General features: G+C 33.9%; 1 protein-coding gene across 7 annotated transcripts; it reads right to left on the bottom strand.

Annotated features, from left to right (window-relative positions):
- Positions 1 to 284: 284 nt before the first annotated feature.
- Positions 285 to 18,949, bottom strand: LOC130815723 (uncharacterized). 7 transcript variants are annotated; one of them, XR_009042626.1, is made up of 5 exons: positions 18,001 to 18,949; positions 8,863 to 9,170; positions 4,761 to 5,126; positions 1,207 to 1,274; positions 285 to 589 (listed from the first exon to the last, which is right to left on the bottom strand). XR_009042626.1 is itself a non-coding variant. In XM_057682223.1 (4 exons), the coding sequence occupies exons 1-3, from the start codon at positions 18,855 to 18,857 to the stop codon at positions 4,768 to 4,770; spliced, it is 1,524 nt and encodes a 507-aa protein (XP_057538206.1). In that variant the 5' UTR covers positions 18,858 to 18,949; the 3' UTR covers positions 285 to 589; positions 4,761 to 4,767. The 7 variants fall into 7 exon arrangements, 5 of the variants coding, with proteins under 5 accessions (XP_057538206.1, XP_057538213.1, XP_057538190.1 ...); XR_009042627.1 differs by having other exon boundaries at positions 285 to 580; positions 18,001 to 18,943; XM_057682223.1 differs by lacking the exon at positions 1,207 to 1,274.
- Positions 18,950 to 19,234: the final 285 nt, after the last annotated feature.

Here is a 19,234-nt window from a genome sequence, read left to right as displayed (position 1 = left end):
GTTGACTTGCAAACTTTGTTGATGAGTGTTTGCATATCCTATTGCAGTATGAGTACACAAATAATGAACTGATTTCGATAATGTATACATAAAACCCCAAATGGAAAGAGGATCATCAAAATAAAAAAATATAAATAAAAAGAAATATAAACCCAAAAGAAAGCACAAACAATTCCAAATTTTGAAACAATGTACAATTCCTCGTAAAGCAACAATCAATCTAAACCTTGGAATCAACAAAACATGTGTGTGAACAAATAATTCACAAAAGCCTACAAATAAAATTGCAATCGAAAAGTTTTGCATTCTTTGTGTATATGTTTCTAACATAGTCTGAAATTTCAATAGAGATAAATAATCACAACGAAGAGTTTCAGGTTTTAACAAAAAAAGATGGATGATAATACTCTAACAAATTAGCTTTAGTGCAAAACTCTAAAGAAAAACATTCTAATATATCCATATTGGCCTCAAGGCTCAATTCAAGCAATTTCAAGTATCCTCTTGGCTGTAGAAGTTCACCAACAATTACGTCTGATTCGCTCAAGTCTCTTTCAATCATATGAACACGTCAACCTTCCTACAGTCACTATAAAAGGCCAAATCAAGATAGAGAAGAAAAAGCATGCTACGATGATCATTTCAATCTGTGCTAGTTGTCCTCATTTGGTAGCAAAGTGTGCTATAATTTTACCGATGATTATCAAAAAAATCATTATGTAACTTTATATAAGTTTATTTAACAAATTATTTACCAAATATAGCAAAGTTTGACTTTAATAGTTAAAACAATGATTAACCAAGCAATTAAAACAATAAATGGAACTAAAAACAAAAATCCGACCGAACACAAATCCAACAAACAACATCCAAGCAAGCAAGAATCCAAAAAAAACCCCTTCAGAAAGAGGGGAAAAAATTGAAAGAAAATCGTACCTAAAATGAGTGCTCATCTTCGATTCGAAATTGAAGCAAATTAGACTAAATAAATAGAACAAATAAATTCTAATAATGAAGAACAAGCAAAATCAAATTGAAAACCAAATAAAAGGTTTTTTCAATATAAATTAAACCAAATCAAACTAAAGCAAACCAAATTATACCAAATAAAAGGAAGAAACAAAGATAATTTAATATTAAAACCCAAAATTAATGAAGAACAAAAATGACTTAAAAACCCTGATAAATATCACCATTGCTTTATACCTTAGAAATGTTAGATGACGAAATCACTAAGCGATGCAGATTTACTCCTCAACTTAACTGACATAAAACTGAAAATGAAACAATAATAGAAAGATAGGTATTAAAAGAAGCAGACCATGAAAAATTTAATACTATTAATCACCAACCAATGCATCATCAAAAAGTCTATAAATCATTGTCATCCACAAACCCCTCCAAACTCACGATCACTGAAATAGATCAATATGCAACAACTAAACCCAAAAAATTAAGCACATTCATAAAAAAACAATTAAGACTCAAAACACCAAATTCTAATAGAAATAAAAGTGGATATATCAACAAAAATAAAATAAAACAATTAAACACAAAAAATAGTAATAGATTATGGGGGTGTTTGCTATAAAGAGTGGAAAGGAAATAGAAAGGTTAGTCTTAAAGAAGGGTAACGGTAATGATAAGGATTATTGTAATTAGTTATTTGGTATAATTAGGTAAGGGAAACACATTGTTTCCCATTATTTTGCTATTTGCCTCCTATAGTAATCAAAGTGATGAACAATTATTTACAACAAACAAAGTCAAACCTAAAAAATATAAAATAAAAATAAATTTTAATTTTTCACTACATTATTGGGTCTACTACTACTGAAAACTAGATTTAAAAAATATAAAATATATTATTTTAAATTATTCACATGGGCTGAAATTTGATTTTTATAAGTGCAGGTGATAAATACAAAGTTATGATAGAAGTGTACCGAAGTTTCTGAATTTCGCAAGATAGAAAGAGGGAAGAAAGAGATTTTGTTACCATTGTTAAATGAGAGGAAACAAAATGAGGTTATTTGTTACCCTTAAGTAACGGATTCGCTTAACCAAATTTGATACCAAACAAAAAGTAAGCTTATAAGTTAATTGAATCCCTTACCTACATAGAAAAAACCTTTACCAAACACCCCCTATATATTTAACCATTTGAAGCTAAAAAAAGATCTTGGCCATTGAAACTGATACATGTCAACCGCCGAGCAAAATAAAAAAACACTATTCATTAGATCAAAAAATGAATAGTGTATTTCCATTCTTGCTTTTAATAGATAATAGATTTTCAAAGCTTCTTTGTGATAAAAAATAAGAATAAATAGTTGAGTTTATTTTTAGCAATTATATCGAAAATATGAGTTTATTTAAAAATAATCAATAATCGAGTTTATTTTCAGCGAATGAAGCAAAAGGTTAATTTTGTTTTTAACTATTTACCAATCTTTTTATATGTAGATTCTGCTGCTTTTGTGAGCGAACTCTCTTACTAGATCAATTATTGAGTTTTGGATCCTAATTGATTATGTATGTTTTCGATTCACTTATGTCAGTTTAATCAAAAACCAGCTAATTGCTATCAATCTAAGCTCATCCTATTAAGTCACATTTCGCTTTGGTTTTAATAAGATAATTTTTCTACAAAAATAAAAATCAAATTTTAAAAATTTTCGTGCTTAGATAAATACAGAAATTTACAATCAAATTTTAAAATTAAAATGTAAATATATAAAACAAAAGTAACAAATGGTGTATTTCAATAAATGGAAAAGAAAAACAAGAGTGCAATAGTGGAAATATCATAATAATAGTATAAAAACCTGTGCAATGTACTGAGTTTTACTATCAATTTATTTAAAAATATAATTTTTAAATAATGATGTAAGTATAACGAGGTGATGTTGGGATTTGAAAATTGATGTGGATAAACAAATTTATATATTATATGAAATAACAATTCAATGCAAAAAGGAAATAAAGATGTTTATATAAAGAAAGGCATAAATATTTTCAACGCATTTTTAAATTTAACTTTCGGATATTACTTTTCTAAAAAAAATCATAAAACATAAATATTTTCTCTCAAAAAGATTCATTGAATGAAAAAGATTTAAATACTACAAAAGTTAATAACAAATAATTGAATTTCAAAAGTTTTATTTTACAACCATTTCTATCAATTATACAATTACAAAAATTCTAAATAAGATGGTCTCATAATAAGATTTTCTTTATTAGGTTGTTCTAATATACGTTATTCTATTAAAATGATTGTTTACTTATAACCTAAAAGTCATCACTTACAGTCCTAATATGATCACTTTTTATGGTCGTAAAATGATCACTTATAACATTTAAGTAAATACATACAATTTTAAAATAGGCAATTTAAAAAATAGACTAACTATATATGCTTGTTTTTTGGTGAGACAATCTAATACAAAATTTGGTGATACAATTAATTTAGGACCTTTCATTTCCTAAATTTGCAGTCATTTGTGCAAGAATGAATAAGTTAAATCAATTTTCAATAACTCATCTATAATTGTTCAGATTGTAAATTAGGAAATATGACATCTTGACATTAATAAAACATTGAATTAATTCCTTTGTCGTTTTATTATTTGCTTAATTCTTGCACAATGAATTTTCCCCAAATCAATTGTAAACCCAAGAGCATTAGTATGTGTTCTAATTAACTTTTCATGTTAAAGACTACAGAATTTTACATTTAGAATATTATGTTGTTTTTATCAAATTGTATGATATGATGCTTGCTATGTAGTAACTGCATTATCATAGTATATAATACAACACCTTGGCTAATAGTGTAACGGCCCATTAGTTATTGATATAAAATAATGGTAATGAGAATGTTTATAGTACAATTTTTTGTGAAGTATATGTCATTTCCATGATAATAAAACTTCGATCATAAAAAAAAAGTTTTTCTATTTATAATTTTTCATTATCACTTAATACCACATTTTAATGTGGTAATGCATTAAAATAAATTTTGTAAAGAAAATAAGAAGATTAGAGGAGAACAAGTATGACCATTTAATTTGTCAAAATATGATAAAAATTGAAAAGTAAGGTTCTTCCTACTCGGCCAACATGAATTGGTGAATGTTATACAAGTTGAGAATTTGAGACCAATGCAGATATGGGCAAAATGAAGAACTCAATAAGGATGGAAAGTAATACAAAAAAAAATCAGAAGTGAAAAATACAATTTAGAAACCAAGAGAAACTCCTTGGAGAAGAGAGGGGGTGGTTACTTGAAGAGCTAGAGAATTCTAGGCTGGTCAAGAAACACACAAATTTAGCCAAGGATGAATAGCTGATTAAACAAAAGAAAATGGAAGCATCTTTGTAAATGTATCAGAGATTATTCTTGATGCATCGCATCATCAACTTTTGGCCTGTGTCAGATACGCGGAACAGCTACCAAATCATTTTGGTAGAGCCGTACAGCTGCGACGAAATAAGAGCCTGAGAAGTCAAACATTATCAAGAAGATGTGCATTTACATTCTATCTTCACAAAGAAAATGGAAAAAGGGAAAAGAAACCAGAGCACAAGTATCAAATGCACGTCTTCGGGTGAACTTGAAGAAGTTAACCCCTAACTTACTCACATCCCAGCTTAGAAAGACAAATCAATAGATCCTCAAACGCCACCCCAACCCAAGAGATAACCGACCCAAAAAAGGTTCCATAACAGAAAATAATAATGGTCCAGAGCCATACCTAAAAATCACTTTGATGGTTTGAGTTTTTCACGCTTGCTTTCAATTGTAGCCTTCTTTCGTGTGTCGTAATCCACTTTGTCCAGGTCAAAAGCTGTAGCAAGATATCCATATAATATTCTCCTCTTTTCCCCGGTCCTCTGATCTACCGACACAAGATTCGGATCACTCTCCTCATCCCTGCCAGAAGCTATAGATTGTACATGGGCCCAATCTTTACGCCCATGGTGCTCCTTCTCGAAGTGGTCAGCCAATCGCATGGCCTCCTTTAGGCCAGACTGGTCACCAGAAAACTTAATAAGAGTAATGCCAAGATGACCATCTCTACTAAACAAAGACTTTGACTTGCCCACGGGGAATCCAAGATCTGCATTGGAGAAATAAAGAGAGAAATAATGACACCACAATAACAATCATCAAACATAAGAATTTCATAATCAGATCTTAAGATTCTCATTTTTTAGAACCAAAATTTGTACACTAAGAAATAACTTTATATCGGAGCATGTGATAAACGTCTGCCAAACCAAGACTATAACACCCAAGCCAAGACCATATCAAGCCAAAAACCCAAGACCATAGCAGCTCATAAAGTAGTGTTGCCATGTTTGTAGCAATATAAAAATTTAACATGTTGCCAATGCCTAACAGAAAGCCTTAAATGCCAAACTATCACAATAGCATCATCGCTGCTTAAGGCAGAGAATATGCACTACTTAATAACAATGAGTACAATAGATAAATTCTATAACCATTCAATCTGGATTCGTCAACAGCGTATATTTTAGTATGTTAATAATGTGTATCGCGATCAAAACACGGTAGTCGATATGACTTTATCGTGTATCACTTCTCAAAGAACAATAGTGTCTGACAAAAATCAACAGATCACTCCTGAACATTGACATTATCGCGATTCCAATCTAGTCCACTCCAGCACTAGTGTGAGCGAAATACTTCCAAATTTTGGAAAGTCAAACTTGAAAATTTTTAGTACTTAAGAACAATCATATAAAAATCTTTACCTAAAAATGATGGGCTGAAACAAACAAAAATCTACAAGATATAACAACCCTAACAAATTTTAAAGGTAAGATAAGGCTTAGTCTAAGATAGAGTTTTAAATAGAAGACCAAGTCAGCTTTCTGTAATCGTGTGAGCATACGACCAGCCAAATACTTGGTCATTGCTAGGCACAAGCGAAACCAGCTGCAAGAACCTCTCCATGTTGTCACTAGCAAAAGGCTTCCATTCATACACAGTTCAGTGCGTAGCAAACTCATACGCAGACAGTTAAGCCGCTTACTTCATATGCGCATGTGCCTAGCAGCAACTCCTTTTGTATGAGACTTCTTGTGCTAAACAACTTCTCCAAGACTCTTAACTTATCAATGAACTTCTAGGCTAAGGAAAATTTTCTAGTAATATCCATTGCTTTAAGAACCAAAGCAAAACTGACTAACAAACGTACTTGACATAAAAAGTAACTCAACTATAACAAACAAAAATAGAAAAAGGCTTGATCATTAAGTCTCATCGAAGAACAGTAATCACCTTATTCATCAAAGCAAGTAGTTGCCTTGATGCACATTTTTCAACCACATCGCATAAAAATATCCCCACAAATTTTGTTGTGTGCGTGTAAGGAGAGCGTTCGTAAAAGTAACACGTTTGGCGACATGAGAAGCGTGATTGCGCCGTGAAGGAGCAAGACAAGGAAGATCAAGCGCAAACGGTGTGAATGAGATCGTAGCGAAAGAGTATGTGAGATGCATGGTTGTGGGAATGGTAAGGGCGGTGTGGGGGATAAACGAAAACTTAGGTGGGAAAAAAGTGGTGGGGGCCAAGGACAATGACGAAAAAGTTTAAGGGCAAAGGGTGGGAAGATGATGGAGTGTGTGCGGATGTAGAGGTCAAATGACGAGTGTCAAAGACTCTAAGGGTTACTTAGTGAGGGAGGGCAAGGAGAAAAGTGGGGGCCCATTGATGAGAAGAGCCAAATACGGCATCAATGTTGCCATCATAGACAAATTTCCAATCAGAATGGAGGACATAGGGACTGAATCATTAGTACAATAATTCATCCTTTGTACTTGTAAGAAGCACACCAACAACTACAACAATGGAAAGAGATTTGTGGAGACAATTTGTCATGTAAGATTGGAAATTTTCGCTTCTCGAGTCTCGACTAGGGAGAAAAAAGTAATATCAGCGCAAAAGCAGCTTTAAATAATGATGGTGTATGTTGTGTTGCTCACTTTGCTTGTGTCGAACAAGAGGGAACTTCAAACAATGGAGATGAGATGTGCAAGGTCTTTGGCAAACACCTATTCCTCTGTAGTACTCTCTTTCGCAAGGACAAAGTCACTGGTTTCATCTTCTATGTACATAGCCTCATATTGTTGGAATGCATGTATAGTTGTTGTTTTGTAGCCACAACTATAACATAAAAAGAGAAATATAATCCTTGATTAATCAATTACACATAATGATGTCTCTATACACTGTATAGGAATACAGTTTTCTTTCCTTCACGAGTACGCATGATGCAAAACAGGGCCACATCACCATATCGCTACCGTATTATAAAGGTTTTTAAGATTGCTGACGTATTGGCCGTGAAATCCGTTGTACAACCGTTACTGTGAGTGTGACCGACACTGTATTTTCGCACTATGCAAGTACTCCCTTCTCTTTTCTTTTATCGACATAACAATTCTCGACTCTTCTCTATTAATGTTCATCTTTCCTCTCTCATTTCCAAAAGATGCTACTACAAATAGTAGACGAGTCTATTTCCCCTGTGTCCCCATGGCGTCTGACCAATATCCTGTAGCGACACTTGGGGTGCACGAGGTCAAGTGAGAAGTATGAGATTCAGATCCATATGGCTCCCTCAACACACCTAACAATAGCTTTAAGAGAAAACATGTAACTAGTTTTTAGCTTGGTTGATACCTTTCCACGAAGGGGCATGAATGTCAACTAGCTTAGTCAATAAAGTCATGCCAAGTTTGTATCCATGACCATAGATCCAATACAATTCACATCATAGCGATTATAGCTCTCTTAACACCAATATACAAACTTTCAATGTCAAGCATACTTTGATCATTGATAATAGTACTAATAAAGAGTTAGAATTTAAAAATCAATCAAAGATGTCAAGCTATCTACTTATGTTATTTTAAAAAAATCACAAGTCCATACAGGAAACCTCAAAGATGAAAATTCAGTAGAAAATTATTTTGATATATAATAATTATATTACTAGAAACCATGGAGTAAAAATTGTGACAAAGTGTCACAACTTAGATATCTACGTAAATGAAATTTCAGATATGGTATTGGTAGTACACATTCAATTTTGAGAAAGTCAAATGTTTTCAAAAAGCTTGGTTAAAAAATTCTCTAATTCACTAAAATAGCAAACCTCAATCACAAAAAGTAACACCAAGATAAAAAGCACATCAATCATAAATTTTCTATTTTTAAGCCATGAACAAGTATAATCGACTCTTGTATGATTCTTTCCTTTGGAATAAGTTCAAATAACACCCCTTTTCATTAACATAAGTACAACTTAGATATCCATCAAAGCCAAACTTAAGACATCCAATTATAATAATATATAATCATATTTGGTGGTTTGTTAGTCAGTGGTAAATTCAATGAAAATAAAATGAAGAAAGCATTTCCCAAATAACTTGAAATGAGGGTAGGTATTTTTCTACCAAGAAAAAATTTTAAAAACTTTTTAAAAAATATGGTATACAAAACGAAGCCTAATGTACCACACATAAGTATTCTAAGCAAAATATTTAGAAACTGAACCATTCCAAAGGTAATGAGATCACCACTAATCAACTAAGAGTCTCAAACAATTAACCCGTAAAGGATAATGAAATTCAGATTTCAAAAGAGTCAAATTCTCTCCAAAAAATCACTAGACATTCTCAAGAGACCAGTCTGTCATAAAGGTCTATTACTATGTTGCAAAGCAATACCAGAGAATTCAAATATAGAAAATGTTACCATCAAGGATAATCATAGCATCCATATTATTCATTAATCTATTCAGTAAGCAAAGAACGCATGTATACCTCTAAGTTTACTATCCATTGCCTTATTTCCCAAACCCTCCATGCGCCCCTCTTTACTCTTTCCAGTATTAGTATTATTAATAATCACCAAGGGTGGCCACATAATCAGATCATCCTGGTTTGCAGCCACTTCTTCAGGAGGCAAAAGTTGATAGGCCTTGGAGATATCAGGAGGCCTCAAGTAATTCCATCCCATAATAACACAGAGAGCTTTGTGCAAGCCCAAGTGATCCACACGCAAATCAGCATTATCTGAGTTGTAAGCATGCATAATAAGGGCATGCACATCTGGGAAATCTTTTGAAGACCTGTAATATCCAATACCAACAGAATCGGACAAAGAAAGCTTAAGTTTTGACAAATAATTTATCACATCAGCTTAAAGAAAATGATGTTCATAGTATGCATCCCTGCCGTTAAAACACATAATATATTCAGTTGGTTTATAGGCTATGCTCAAGTAAAAGCTGATACATCTTCCGAGCGACATTACCACACAACATTACCAAAGCCTTCGTTCCAACATGAAGTCAGTTACATGAACCAAAACAAAATGACATAAGAGATCGTCATTTAAAGATACTCGTTAGCAATTAGTATCACCCTACAACAATTTATCATTAAGCTATCTAAACTACCTGAGAACATGAAAACAATAAACCATTTCATTTTACACTCAAAACAAATTTATCAGATGGGTATGGCAAAACACTACTCTGTGAAGTTCATTATAACGATGAATGACAAAAGCAACATAGAATATATCTAATTCATCAATGTGTGTCTGGTATATCATCATTGTGAATGACTATGAGCATGTTGATAAATCCATTAGTTTATAATACAAGCAATAGCAGTTCTCTCTATGTCTCCTCAAAAACAAAAGAAACTTTGCATAGTAGGTTGCGCTTGGTAAGATTTGTTATCCGCAACATAACAAATCTTAAATACAGAGAATTTTTTAGAAAGCAAGATAAAAAGATATGAAATAAACAGCCAGACCTAAGTTTACTAAAAACGATCAGCAGAAAAAACCCAAATTTAGAAACAAACAAACAATAATCTCTCCACTATTGATCAACTTATAAGGAAGAGCCTAAACAGCTCTGTGCAAACAAATGATCGTTGTCTAAGAGACCTCAAAGTATTTCTGGAAGCTTGATGTTGAAAATTGCAAGAGAAATAAAAGGCGCATACAAAAATGGCATCCAAGCCTAAGGTCAATAAAAAGACTAGGTGAATAAAGCTAGTACACAGCAACACACTACAATAATCTTAAACGCTCAACATCATGAAGAAGATCCCTCTTCCCGACAAGGGAAAAAAACCTTTAACAAACACATTCAGATAATCTACAACCCATATCAGATCAATGATATATAATGAATTAGTAGGATTGGTTTATTTAAGAACACCATAATCGACAAATAATCTAGAAACCACTATTTAGAACTAGACAAGAAGCAAGGCTTTGGTGATATAACAAAACAGATTATCATATGATAACCTAAGAACCTTCAAAAGAAATGCCAAAAAATCTTGTGGCAACATACTTCCTCCCTACATAGATGCAAGATTTCTTATTTAAGAAAAGTTCAAATTGCTTGCAACACCTATTTTTGGCTATTTGCTTAAATTGACATTATTGCCTTAACTACACTACTCATCCAGGAAGTGGGGACTTAACTAACCTACTAATCCAAAGGGGAACTTTAAGTACATCCCTAACTTCCCCTTTCCATACTTTTTGTGTCAAAAAGAAATGTTGCACCTATGGAGGAAGCACTTTAAAATCCATCATTATTTACTGCAGTAGCAAAGTTCATCAGATCCCAAAAACAACGGTAGCAACTACTGGAGCAAGTAATGACCCAAAGTAATTGTAAGCTGTAGTGGAATGAAAGAAAGAGACAGCATAATGGAAAGATAGAAAAAAAGTAGAAGAGAAAATTAAAAAGAAAGTAGAGAGGAAAAAAATTAAAAGCCACACAATTTGAACAACTGATCACATCCAGTGTCACATGATTCGGCAGTTTTACCCATGAATCGCAATTTGGTTCGCTCAAACTGGACCGGGGTTCGTTCCCCGGTTGAATCACCGATGAAAGGTGTTCTCTTAGCATTGAGGAAAGACCAGGAGGATCGATTTGGTGAGTGAAACCAGGCCAACAGCCCTTCGAGATCAGTATTATAATTAGGGGTGTTCATAACCGGATACCCGGCTTTTCGAGTACCCGAAAAGTCGGGTATCCAGTTAGTCGGGTATCTATTTTAACGGCCCGTGTCCCAAACCAATTTATCCGGGTACCCGAATAAATCGGGTCCGGATACCGGGTACCAGGTTATAATTTTTAACAACTTTTTAAGAAAAAAAAATTCTTCTAATGTGCTATCAATGCCGCACAACATCATCGGCATGGAAAATGAATAAGAATTATGAGTTACAGGTTACATTTTAACATCTGCCAGAGATTGAAAATTTTCTTGCATTATCTAATTTTAATCTTTCTTAAAATTAGTCACTGACTTTTTTTATCTCTGATTTTTATTTTCTTAATCTTTTATTTAATTGTTGGTAGCCCACTTGAAAATGAATTACTAGCTTTTTTCTTTCGAATTACTTAATATTAATTAGTATTATCTTCTTAATCTTCTAATATAACGGGTCGGCGGGTACCCGATTCAATTTTTGTGGCCCATGACCTGACCCGTAACATACTATTGTTATAGCAAATTGACCCGCCATTTAAGATGCGGGTTGGGTTTTTGTGAACACCCCTAATTATAATCATATCAATGTTCCCTCAGGGCCAACTAAATTCTGACTTCACAACCATACGTGGGTTGTTCATCAAGAACCATCCATAATTGGAACAAAATTGTTGCAAAATGTTTTAGGTTTTGCTCTTCAAGAAGATATTGTAAAAAAATTGAAAAAAGAGGACAGTAGGAAGAAGAAATCGAAACATAAAAGGACAAAAATCTTACATGATGAATCAAATTAGAAGGTTGAAGAATACATATGATTTGAAGATTACAATTCCACCATTGAAAGCCTCGTTTAAGCTTGAGCCACTTGACTAAGACCTGAGGGTATAGTCTTTCTAGCAGGAAGAAGAAATGGAAAGCCTCTTTTAAGATATGAATATTAAAATTCCAGCAAAGCTAGAAGGAAAGGGGAGGGTATACTATTTCTGGAAAGATGTGAAAAAATTGAAGAAAAAGAGTCAAAGACTCTTAGTGTATCGTGCAGTTATCCTACACAATTCTCAAAAGTTGAAAATCCTTAGAAAAGGGGAAAGTAGTTGACATAAATTTATTTTTAATTGTAGTTGATAGATTAATATTGTATACTACTCATATGCAATGACTAAATGACTAAATTCTATTTTTAAATTTTTGTTTATCTTGTGACTCTATTTTATCCCTAAATGTTTGTTATTTTAAATAAAATAATATGAAAAAACTCTAACAAATAAAATGCACGAATCATCAACCTAAAAATCGAACCATACAACCTAAGCGAACAAACAACATATATGTCGACTAGTGAATCGCGAATCCGAATTTGTACGACAAATCAAACCGAATCGCGAATCGTGTGACATTGATCAGATCAAATTCATACAATACCTTAGCTCTATTCAAATCTGATCAACCAACTAAGCAAGACACAATTGCCTTTGTAGACTAACAAAACATAATGCTCAAGAAATAATTTGCCCTCATTAGGTGCAGACATGATGGCATCCTTGAGTAGTTGAAATCTTATTCCCATTATTAGTATACACGATTGAATGTTTGGTTGTAAGCATCACAATGAACAACCAGCTATATCTTAAGGCATATTAGACTATCATGTTCGGAACCACTGCTATATAATACTTAAAAGTTCCCCACAAGGGCCAAAAGTAGTCGTGAGAAACAAAAGATGGATAATTCTTCAATAATCGTTGATCACCAACTCGAGAGTCGAAAAACATTACCACATTATAACTATAATATATATCTACCTCCCATCTACAACCAAATGTATTATACGCACACCCAAAACCTCTAAATTTCCATTTTCTCATCGTTTTTAACAGATTGATTATAGAAACACCATATATTACAAAACGTGTGAGGTCCACAAAGGTACAAAGAGATGCGCCACCCATAGGCACATGTTGGTGCACTTTGGGGGGAAAGGGCATGCCAAAATACGTACTTATTTCGCGCCTCACCTAGTCTTGAAAAGCATTTTACTCACGCGAGCCACCCATAGGCACATGTTGGTGCACTTTGGGGGAAAGAGCATGCCAAAATACGTACTTATTTCACGCCTCACCTAGTCTTGAAAAGCATTTTGCTCACGCAAGTTATAAATATGATACAAAATAACAAAGGAAAAAAAACAAAAGCATTGAAACTAATATAAAAATTGGTAAACTTAATGGAACCATAACACAGCATAAGCCTAAGTGCTCCCAAATCCCAAACACTAAACTGGCAACAGCGACAATAATGCCAAAGTTTCAATCTTAAAATACGACATCGCCCACATGAACATAAAGAATTAATGTTAGGACTAGTGGGGTAACAACAATTTTACTTTGGATGTGAGGTGCAAAACCCAAAACAAAAAATATCTCAAAACCCCGTAAACAACCTAGAAGAAAAGGAGAAGATAACACAATTGGTGTGTAACAACCTTGAGGCTAACACCAAAGGGCTCCAATACCATCTCTAAAACCAATTACCGAGAAACATCACCACTAACACGTACCAAGGCCTAAACCTTTTCAATATAAAAATATGTTTCGCATAAAATCTCATTCAAGTTCAAATAATCACTACTACATCAAAAAAAATCGAGAATGAAGCACTCATCGACCATAAATATTTTTTCATTTAAGACTAATACCAATAAGCACTCCAAAACTAGCTTTAGAACCAATTACCAAGAAGCATTGCCGCTAATGCATATCAAGACCTAATCCTTTTTTCCTTTTACAACTTGAAAGTAGGAACATGTAACTTTATTATATTTTGGAACGATTGTGCACGGAACTAGAAATGAGATTTTTAATGCCATGGTAGTGAAAAACTTTAGGAGATCAGAATTATAGCTAATATATAGAAAAATGTCGTAAAGTGAAGATAGAAAATGTAATAATATTGTAAGAATTCAAGACATCTGTTACTCTCCCAAGATTGACTATAAACTCACCACTCCCCAGTGTGTATACGAAATATTTCATGCTTTCTTATTTCCCCTTTCCCTACTTCTCATTTTCGCTTCTAAAATATACTCCCAAACTACCTCCTATCTAAATACCCAAGGTACCCCTCTTATCTAATATATGACATCATCTACTGCTTGAAGTTCCACCTTGTCCTCAATGTAAATGAAAAAACATGGGTTTCAATTGTGAAAAAGTACGAGAACTTGGAAAAGTTTGTATCTAAAAAATCAAATCCAAGGTTAGGTTTGACAAAAAAACTTGGTTAGGTATAGATTATTAAATGTCTATGAAAATGAATTGTAAAATTGAAAAATTAAATATTTCATAAATGGGACAAATGTGAATTTGGGCTGGGAGATAAATTAAAATTAGGTCGAGAATGTATGTATAAATCATGGCTGAATCATTGCCTTACCTTATACTAATAAATGTTGAAAAGCCAACTTTTAATCATGCATGCGATAAATTAGTGGGCCTTTTCTTCCTCCTCATTATCAACTAACCCTAATTTGTGACTCACCCTTAACAAAAGCAAAAGAACCCATTGACCTGACATAATACTTGATTACCCACTCCCCTTTGCCACCTACTTCTTTAAACTTCTTCCCAATTCATGACATGGAAAGCTTAACTAGTGACTTCTTGAAGCTAATGTCAACTTTCATGTTCTCCCCTATAGCAAAATGCTTATCGGCAGAACTTTTATGGCCAAAATAGGTACATCCTCCTTCACAAGAACTGCATCGTCCATAACCTTTTCCCTCTGTTTCGTTGTATTATGTTTTGATGGTCTTGCTTGGCCAATTAAAGGCAACCATTGCCGACAACGCCATTATCTACTAGATCTCTCAATGGCTTTTCTCGGTCCATCATCGGATTTTCACCCCACAAGAGCATTAGTCATACCTAACCTCGATTTTTTTCACCTTGCTTTTCGGTATTACAACTGATACTACCTCCTCCTTTTCAACCTCTAACCTCGTCATCATTTTCTTCCAGAGCCATAGCGCCTCCACCTAATGAGAATTTTTTCCACGAATCTTTCCTATCTCGAGCATCATTTTCTTAAATTGTGAAGGAGCATTGTTATTGTCTTCTTTAAGCTACCTAATTTCTTGCATTTACAAGAGCATTTCAAATTTTTGATTGTAAATGGCTGTCATTCTACTATTTGCGCGCTCGTTGTAGTGGAGCTTATGTAGTCTGGGAATTTCCATCGGACTTGAAATCAATAATGTGTACTGGTCACCAAGAACAAATATACTAGCTTCAAGAGATTGGAAACGGGACTATGTATGCCATGGTACTTGTAGAGATCAAATTAAGCTAATGTATAGAAAATGTTAGTATAACGTGAAGATAGGAATGTAATTGGATGTTGTATGGTTGTAAATTAAAGATTACAATGCAACAGCAAATGTAATTATATTACAAGCATTCGAGGCCTTGTTATTCTCTCGGGAATGAGTATGAACTCACAATTGTTCATACAAAATATTTCATGCCTTTCTCATTTGCCCCTTTCACTATTTATGTTAGTTTTCCTCTCTCTAGACTTATCATCTTCAAGAATATGCTCCCTAACTCATATCACCCTTATGTAATATATGGCAAATTGTTGGATAGGAGTCTCATTCAATGATTATTTCATGTCTCCTCTAAGCATAAAGCTTCAATATGAATTTTACTCTTGAAGCGAAGGTGAGATTAAATAGCATGAAAACTTTTTCTTTAGGCAAAGACCTCTTGAGAGAGATTAGTGTGATTGATCTCTTGGACATAATCCTAATCTAGGCTCTTTGTACACTCCTTATCCATGTAGATCCTCATGTGCTTCCTTTTACTCTAGTTTGGTTTCCCCTCCCTTAGTCTAGGAAAGCTTAAAACTATGGAGTATTTGCAGATTAGAAGGCCACAAATCTATATGTCTTCACAGATGCATCAAGAGCTTACAAGGTGGAGAGGATAATGATCATTCTCTTACATTATAAATGGGCAAAAAAGTCAAGGTGGAGACACTTTGAAATTTAGAGTAAATGATTGAGTTCCTTCAAGGAAAATATGTGAATTTCTTCAAATTAACCATTTTGAATTTGGAAATGACCATTATTTCAAGAAGACATGGACTATTTGCTTATTTGTTTTTTATGGAAAATATGGTTGGAGTGAAATAGGAGAATCTTTACGGATGACTTTCTTTCGCTTGATAGGATAAGGCGAATCGCCTCTCTTTGGGCAAAGGATAATGGCCTTTTTGTTCATATTTCTTTAACTGACTCATGTAGATGTGAATGGAGGATTGTAATGTAGATTGTTTTTTTTTTTTTTTTTGTCTAGCCTGTAGCATTTTACTTCTACATTAATAAGCATATTGGTCAAATAGAACATTTGTATGGTTAGTAGTCTAGGAAAGCTTAACAATATGGAGTGTCTTTAGGTGTAAAGGAGTGTGGCCAGCCTTTTACACCTAAAGACACCTTGTTCTTCATCATCGTTGCCATTTAGTCAATCAGAAAAAGATGTCGATCCCCTAAGTGATGATATGAACAGTCCTAGAGAGTGTGAAGCTCCCTTATTGGGGGATATAATATGCAATGAGGTTTAACGTGCAATCACACTTTTAAAATATATGTTCTCTCCAAAATTGATCCTCTAGAGTCTAGAGTAAACTAAAGTAAGAAAATAATACTAAAAATGGAAGGATCATATGGAGAGTGACCCTTGATACAATTGGCGAGAAACAACACTAGACCAATAGTAGACATGCAAGCATAAAGACATACGCCTCAGAAGAAAGCTTATCTTAAGACTAGAAAGACTGGTCACAATCAAACAAGTGACCAAAATGTATCAGCTATATACTAATGTTACATAACAATTGCTTTTTAACAGATTTTGAGCTTACCGCAAAACCTCATTACATAACATAAGATTTAAAATCATGGAGTGACAACCATTCTAAGTTATCATTCTAACATATTAGCCATTATTATCTTTTTTTTAAGTAAATTAGGTTTAAGAAGATCCATTATAAGCTTTAAGTTGAATACATGTTCTAGAAAACTAAAAGTTAACAATTCACATTGCGATATCGTAAGACTGTAAGATTCCTCATTCGGAACATCGCACATTCGAACCCATTACCACAATCATGACGATATCCAAGGTTTCTATGCTAACAGCACACAACCCGCATAGGAGTAAATGAGCAAAAGCATTAATTTCAACCCACACCTCACAACAAGAGTAAACATGTGCAAGCAATTGTAACATGGTAATCAAACGTCACACAACAAGGAGAATATTTATTTCCTTATACTAAAAACCAATAAAAAATATTATCCTATGTTTCCTTTTAATAGCTTCTCTCAAAAGCTCTTGCATAAAAGAAAGAAGTGTAGTTGCTAAAAATAGAAGGTATACTCAAATTTAGTCATAAAAACAAACTTGAACAAGTGCCATCTAGCACTAAATAGCATCATTCTTTTTAAGCACAAGATCACAACTAATCCCTGATTCTCCTTGGAGAACAATAAAGGTATAAAATGAATTCCATAAAAATTCATAAGGCTAAATGCAAACATCCTACATACTATCCAATATCAACTGCACATTAAAGAAAAAAGGAAACTAGAAGGCTCCAGTGTTAATTCCATCACTGTAACACTATCAAACAAATAATTCTTGATCTCAATTAGTAACAACCCAAAATTTTGGGATTAAGAATGAGTAAAAGACATTAGATAGCTAAAAACGTAGTAAAGAGCATCACTCAGTCACATCAGGCACACCAAAAAGCTCATACCATTGAAATAGAATGCATTAGTAAATCAACAGAATTTCAATAGCAATTTTTAATTTTTTCAAAATTAAAAAAGGAGTAGAAGTAAAATATGTTGAGTGATCAAACCTGCCACAGGCGAGACATTGAAGAGGTCCATACTTGCCATTCTCAAAGTAATTCTTTCGCTGATTTATGTTCTCGTAAATTAACTTAACAAAATGAAGACATGCCTTCATGATAGCAGGATCAACAGGTATACCCTCACTATTATTACTAGTACTGTGAAACAATCCAACACCATCCCGAGCAGCAGTACCAAAACTAGCATCACCCCTCATATACATTGAATCCCTCTTAAAGGGACTACTAGTACCTGAACCCAAATTAGCACCGGCGTTGCCATACTGCAATAATTGCTGTTTATGGCGAGCAAAATCATCTCCATCTCTGTCCTCCCCATACGGAAATTTCCTCTTCATAGACATAGAATTAGACCCAAATGAATCACCCCTATTATGAAAACCATCTAGGCTCATTGGGCCAAAATGGCGCATTTGGGGAAGGGGAGGAGGGAAATCTTGATAATCAGGGGGTAAAGCGAAATAAGAACGAACAGTACCATCGGCAAGAATAATTGTGCGATGATCAAGCATATGAAAGCCATAAGTAGGAGGCGGAAGAGGAGGTGGTGGACCAATAGGAGACGGAAAAGATGGATTTGGGTGTGAAGATGGGCTTGGATTAAGACCTTGCTTGGGAGTGGGGATGGGAGTAGGAGTAGGTTTATCAGAAGAATTCCTTGTTGTGGTGTTATTCTTGGCGTTGAGAGATCTTGAGTCACTTGCAGAAGGTTTATTGATGGGGGTTCCTGATCCTGTTCCTGTTCCTGATGATTTTTTATCAGATTCCCAGCGTGATTTGCGTTCGGAAGGAGGAGGTCGATGCTTGTTAATGGAGGATGATTTTGGGTTATCACCCGCCATGTTTTCTGTTTCTGCTACTTCTGTCTTCCTTGCTCCTAGGGTTTCAACTTTTCAATTACTAGGATGTGTTCGTCTAAATTGTTAGACGATGAAGAAGATTGTAATTTTTTTTAAAAAAAAAAATGTAAAACCTTGTTAAAAATTTATCTTTAGTAATATCATTTAGAGCTGTTCAAATATGACTCAACCCGAAAATTCGAACAGAAATCGAAAGTTAACCGACCTGAAAATATGTTTCTTTTTTAGGGTTTATCGAACCGATATTATCCGAACCGAAGTTGCGCCCGAACCGATTTACGACCGAAAATCGTAAAATCGAACCCGAGCTGCGACCGATTTTTATATCCGACATATAACCCTTAATCGAGAATACCTGA

The sequence above is a fragment of the Amaranthus tricolor genome, chromosome 1 (genome assembly GCF_026212465.1).
Source record: "Amaranthus tricolor cultivar Red isolate AtriRed21 chromosome 1, ASM2621246v1, whole genome shotgun sequence".
Taxonomy (NCBI): Eukaryota; Viridiplantae; Streptophyta; class Magnoliopsida; order Caryophyllales; family Amaranthaceae; genus Amaranthus; species Amaranthus tricolor.
The sequence above is the reverse complement of the archived record's forward strand: the minus strand, read 5'-3'. Positions and strand labels throughout refer to the sequence as shown.

Bases quoted from the DNA above. Each gene is read 5' to 3' on its own strand.
- LOC130815723 (XM_057682223.1), bottom strand. From the start codon at position 18,857: ATGGCGGGTGATAACCCAAAATCATCCTCCATTAACAAGCATCGACCT. The intron at 9,171-18,000 runs GTTTGATCACTC...TGGATATTACAG, and splicing joins CAATGTCTCGCCTGTGGCAG to GTCTTCAAAAGATTTCCCAG. The intron at 5,127-8,862 runs GTATACATGCGT...TCTCCAATGCAG, and splicing joins AATGGATAGTAAACTTAGAG to ATCTTGGATTCCCCGTGGGC.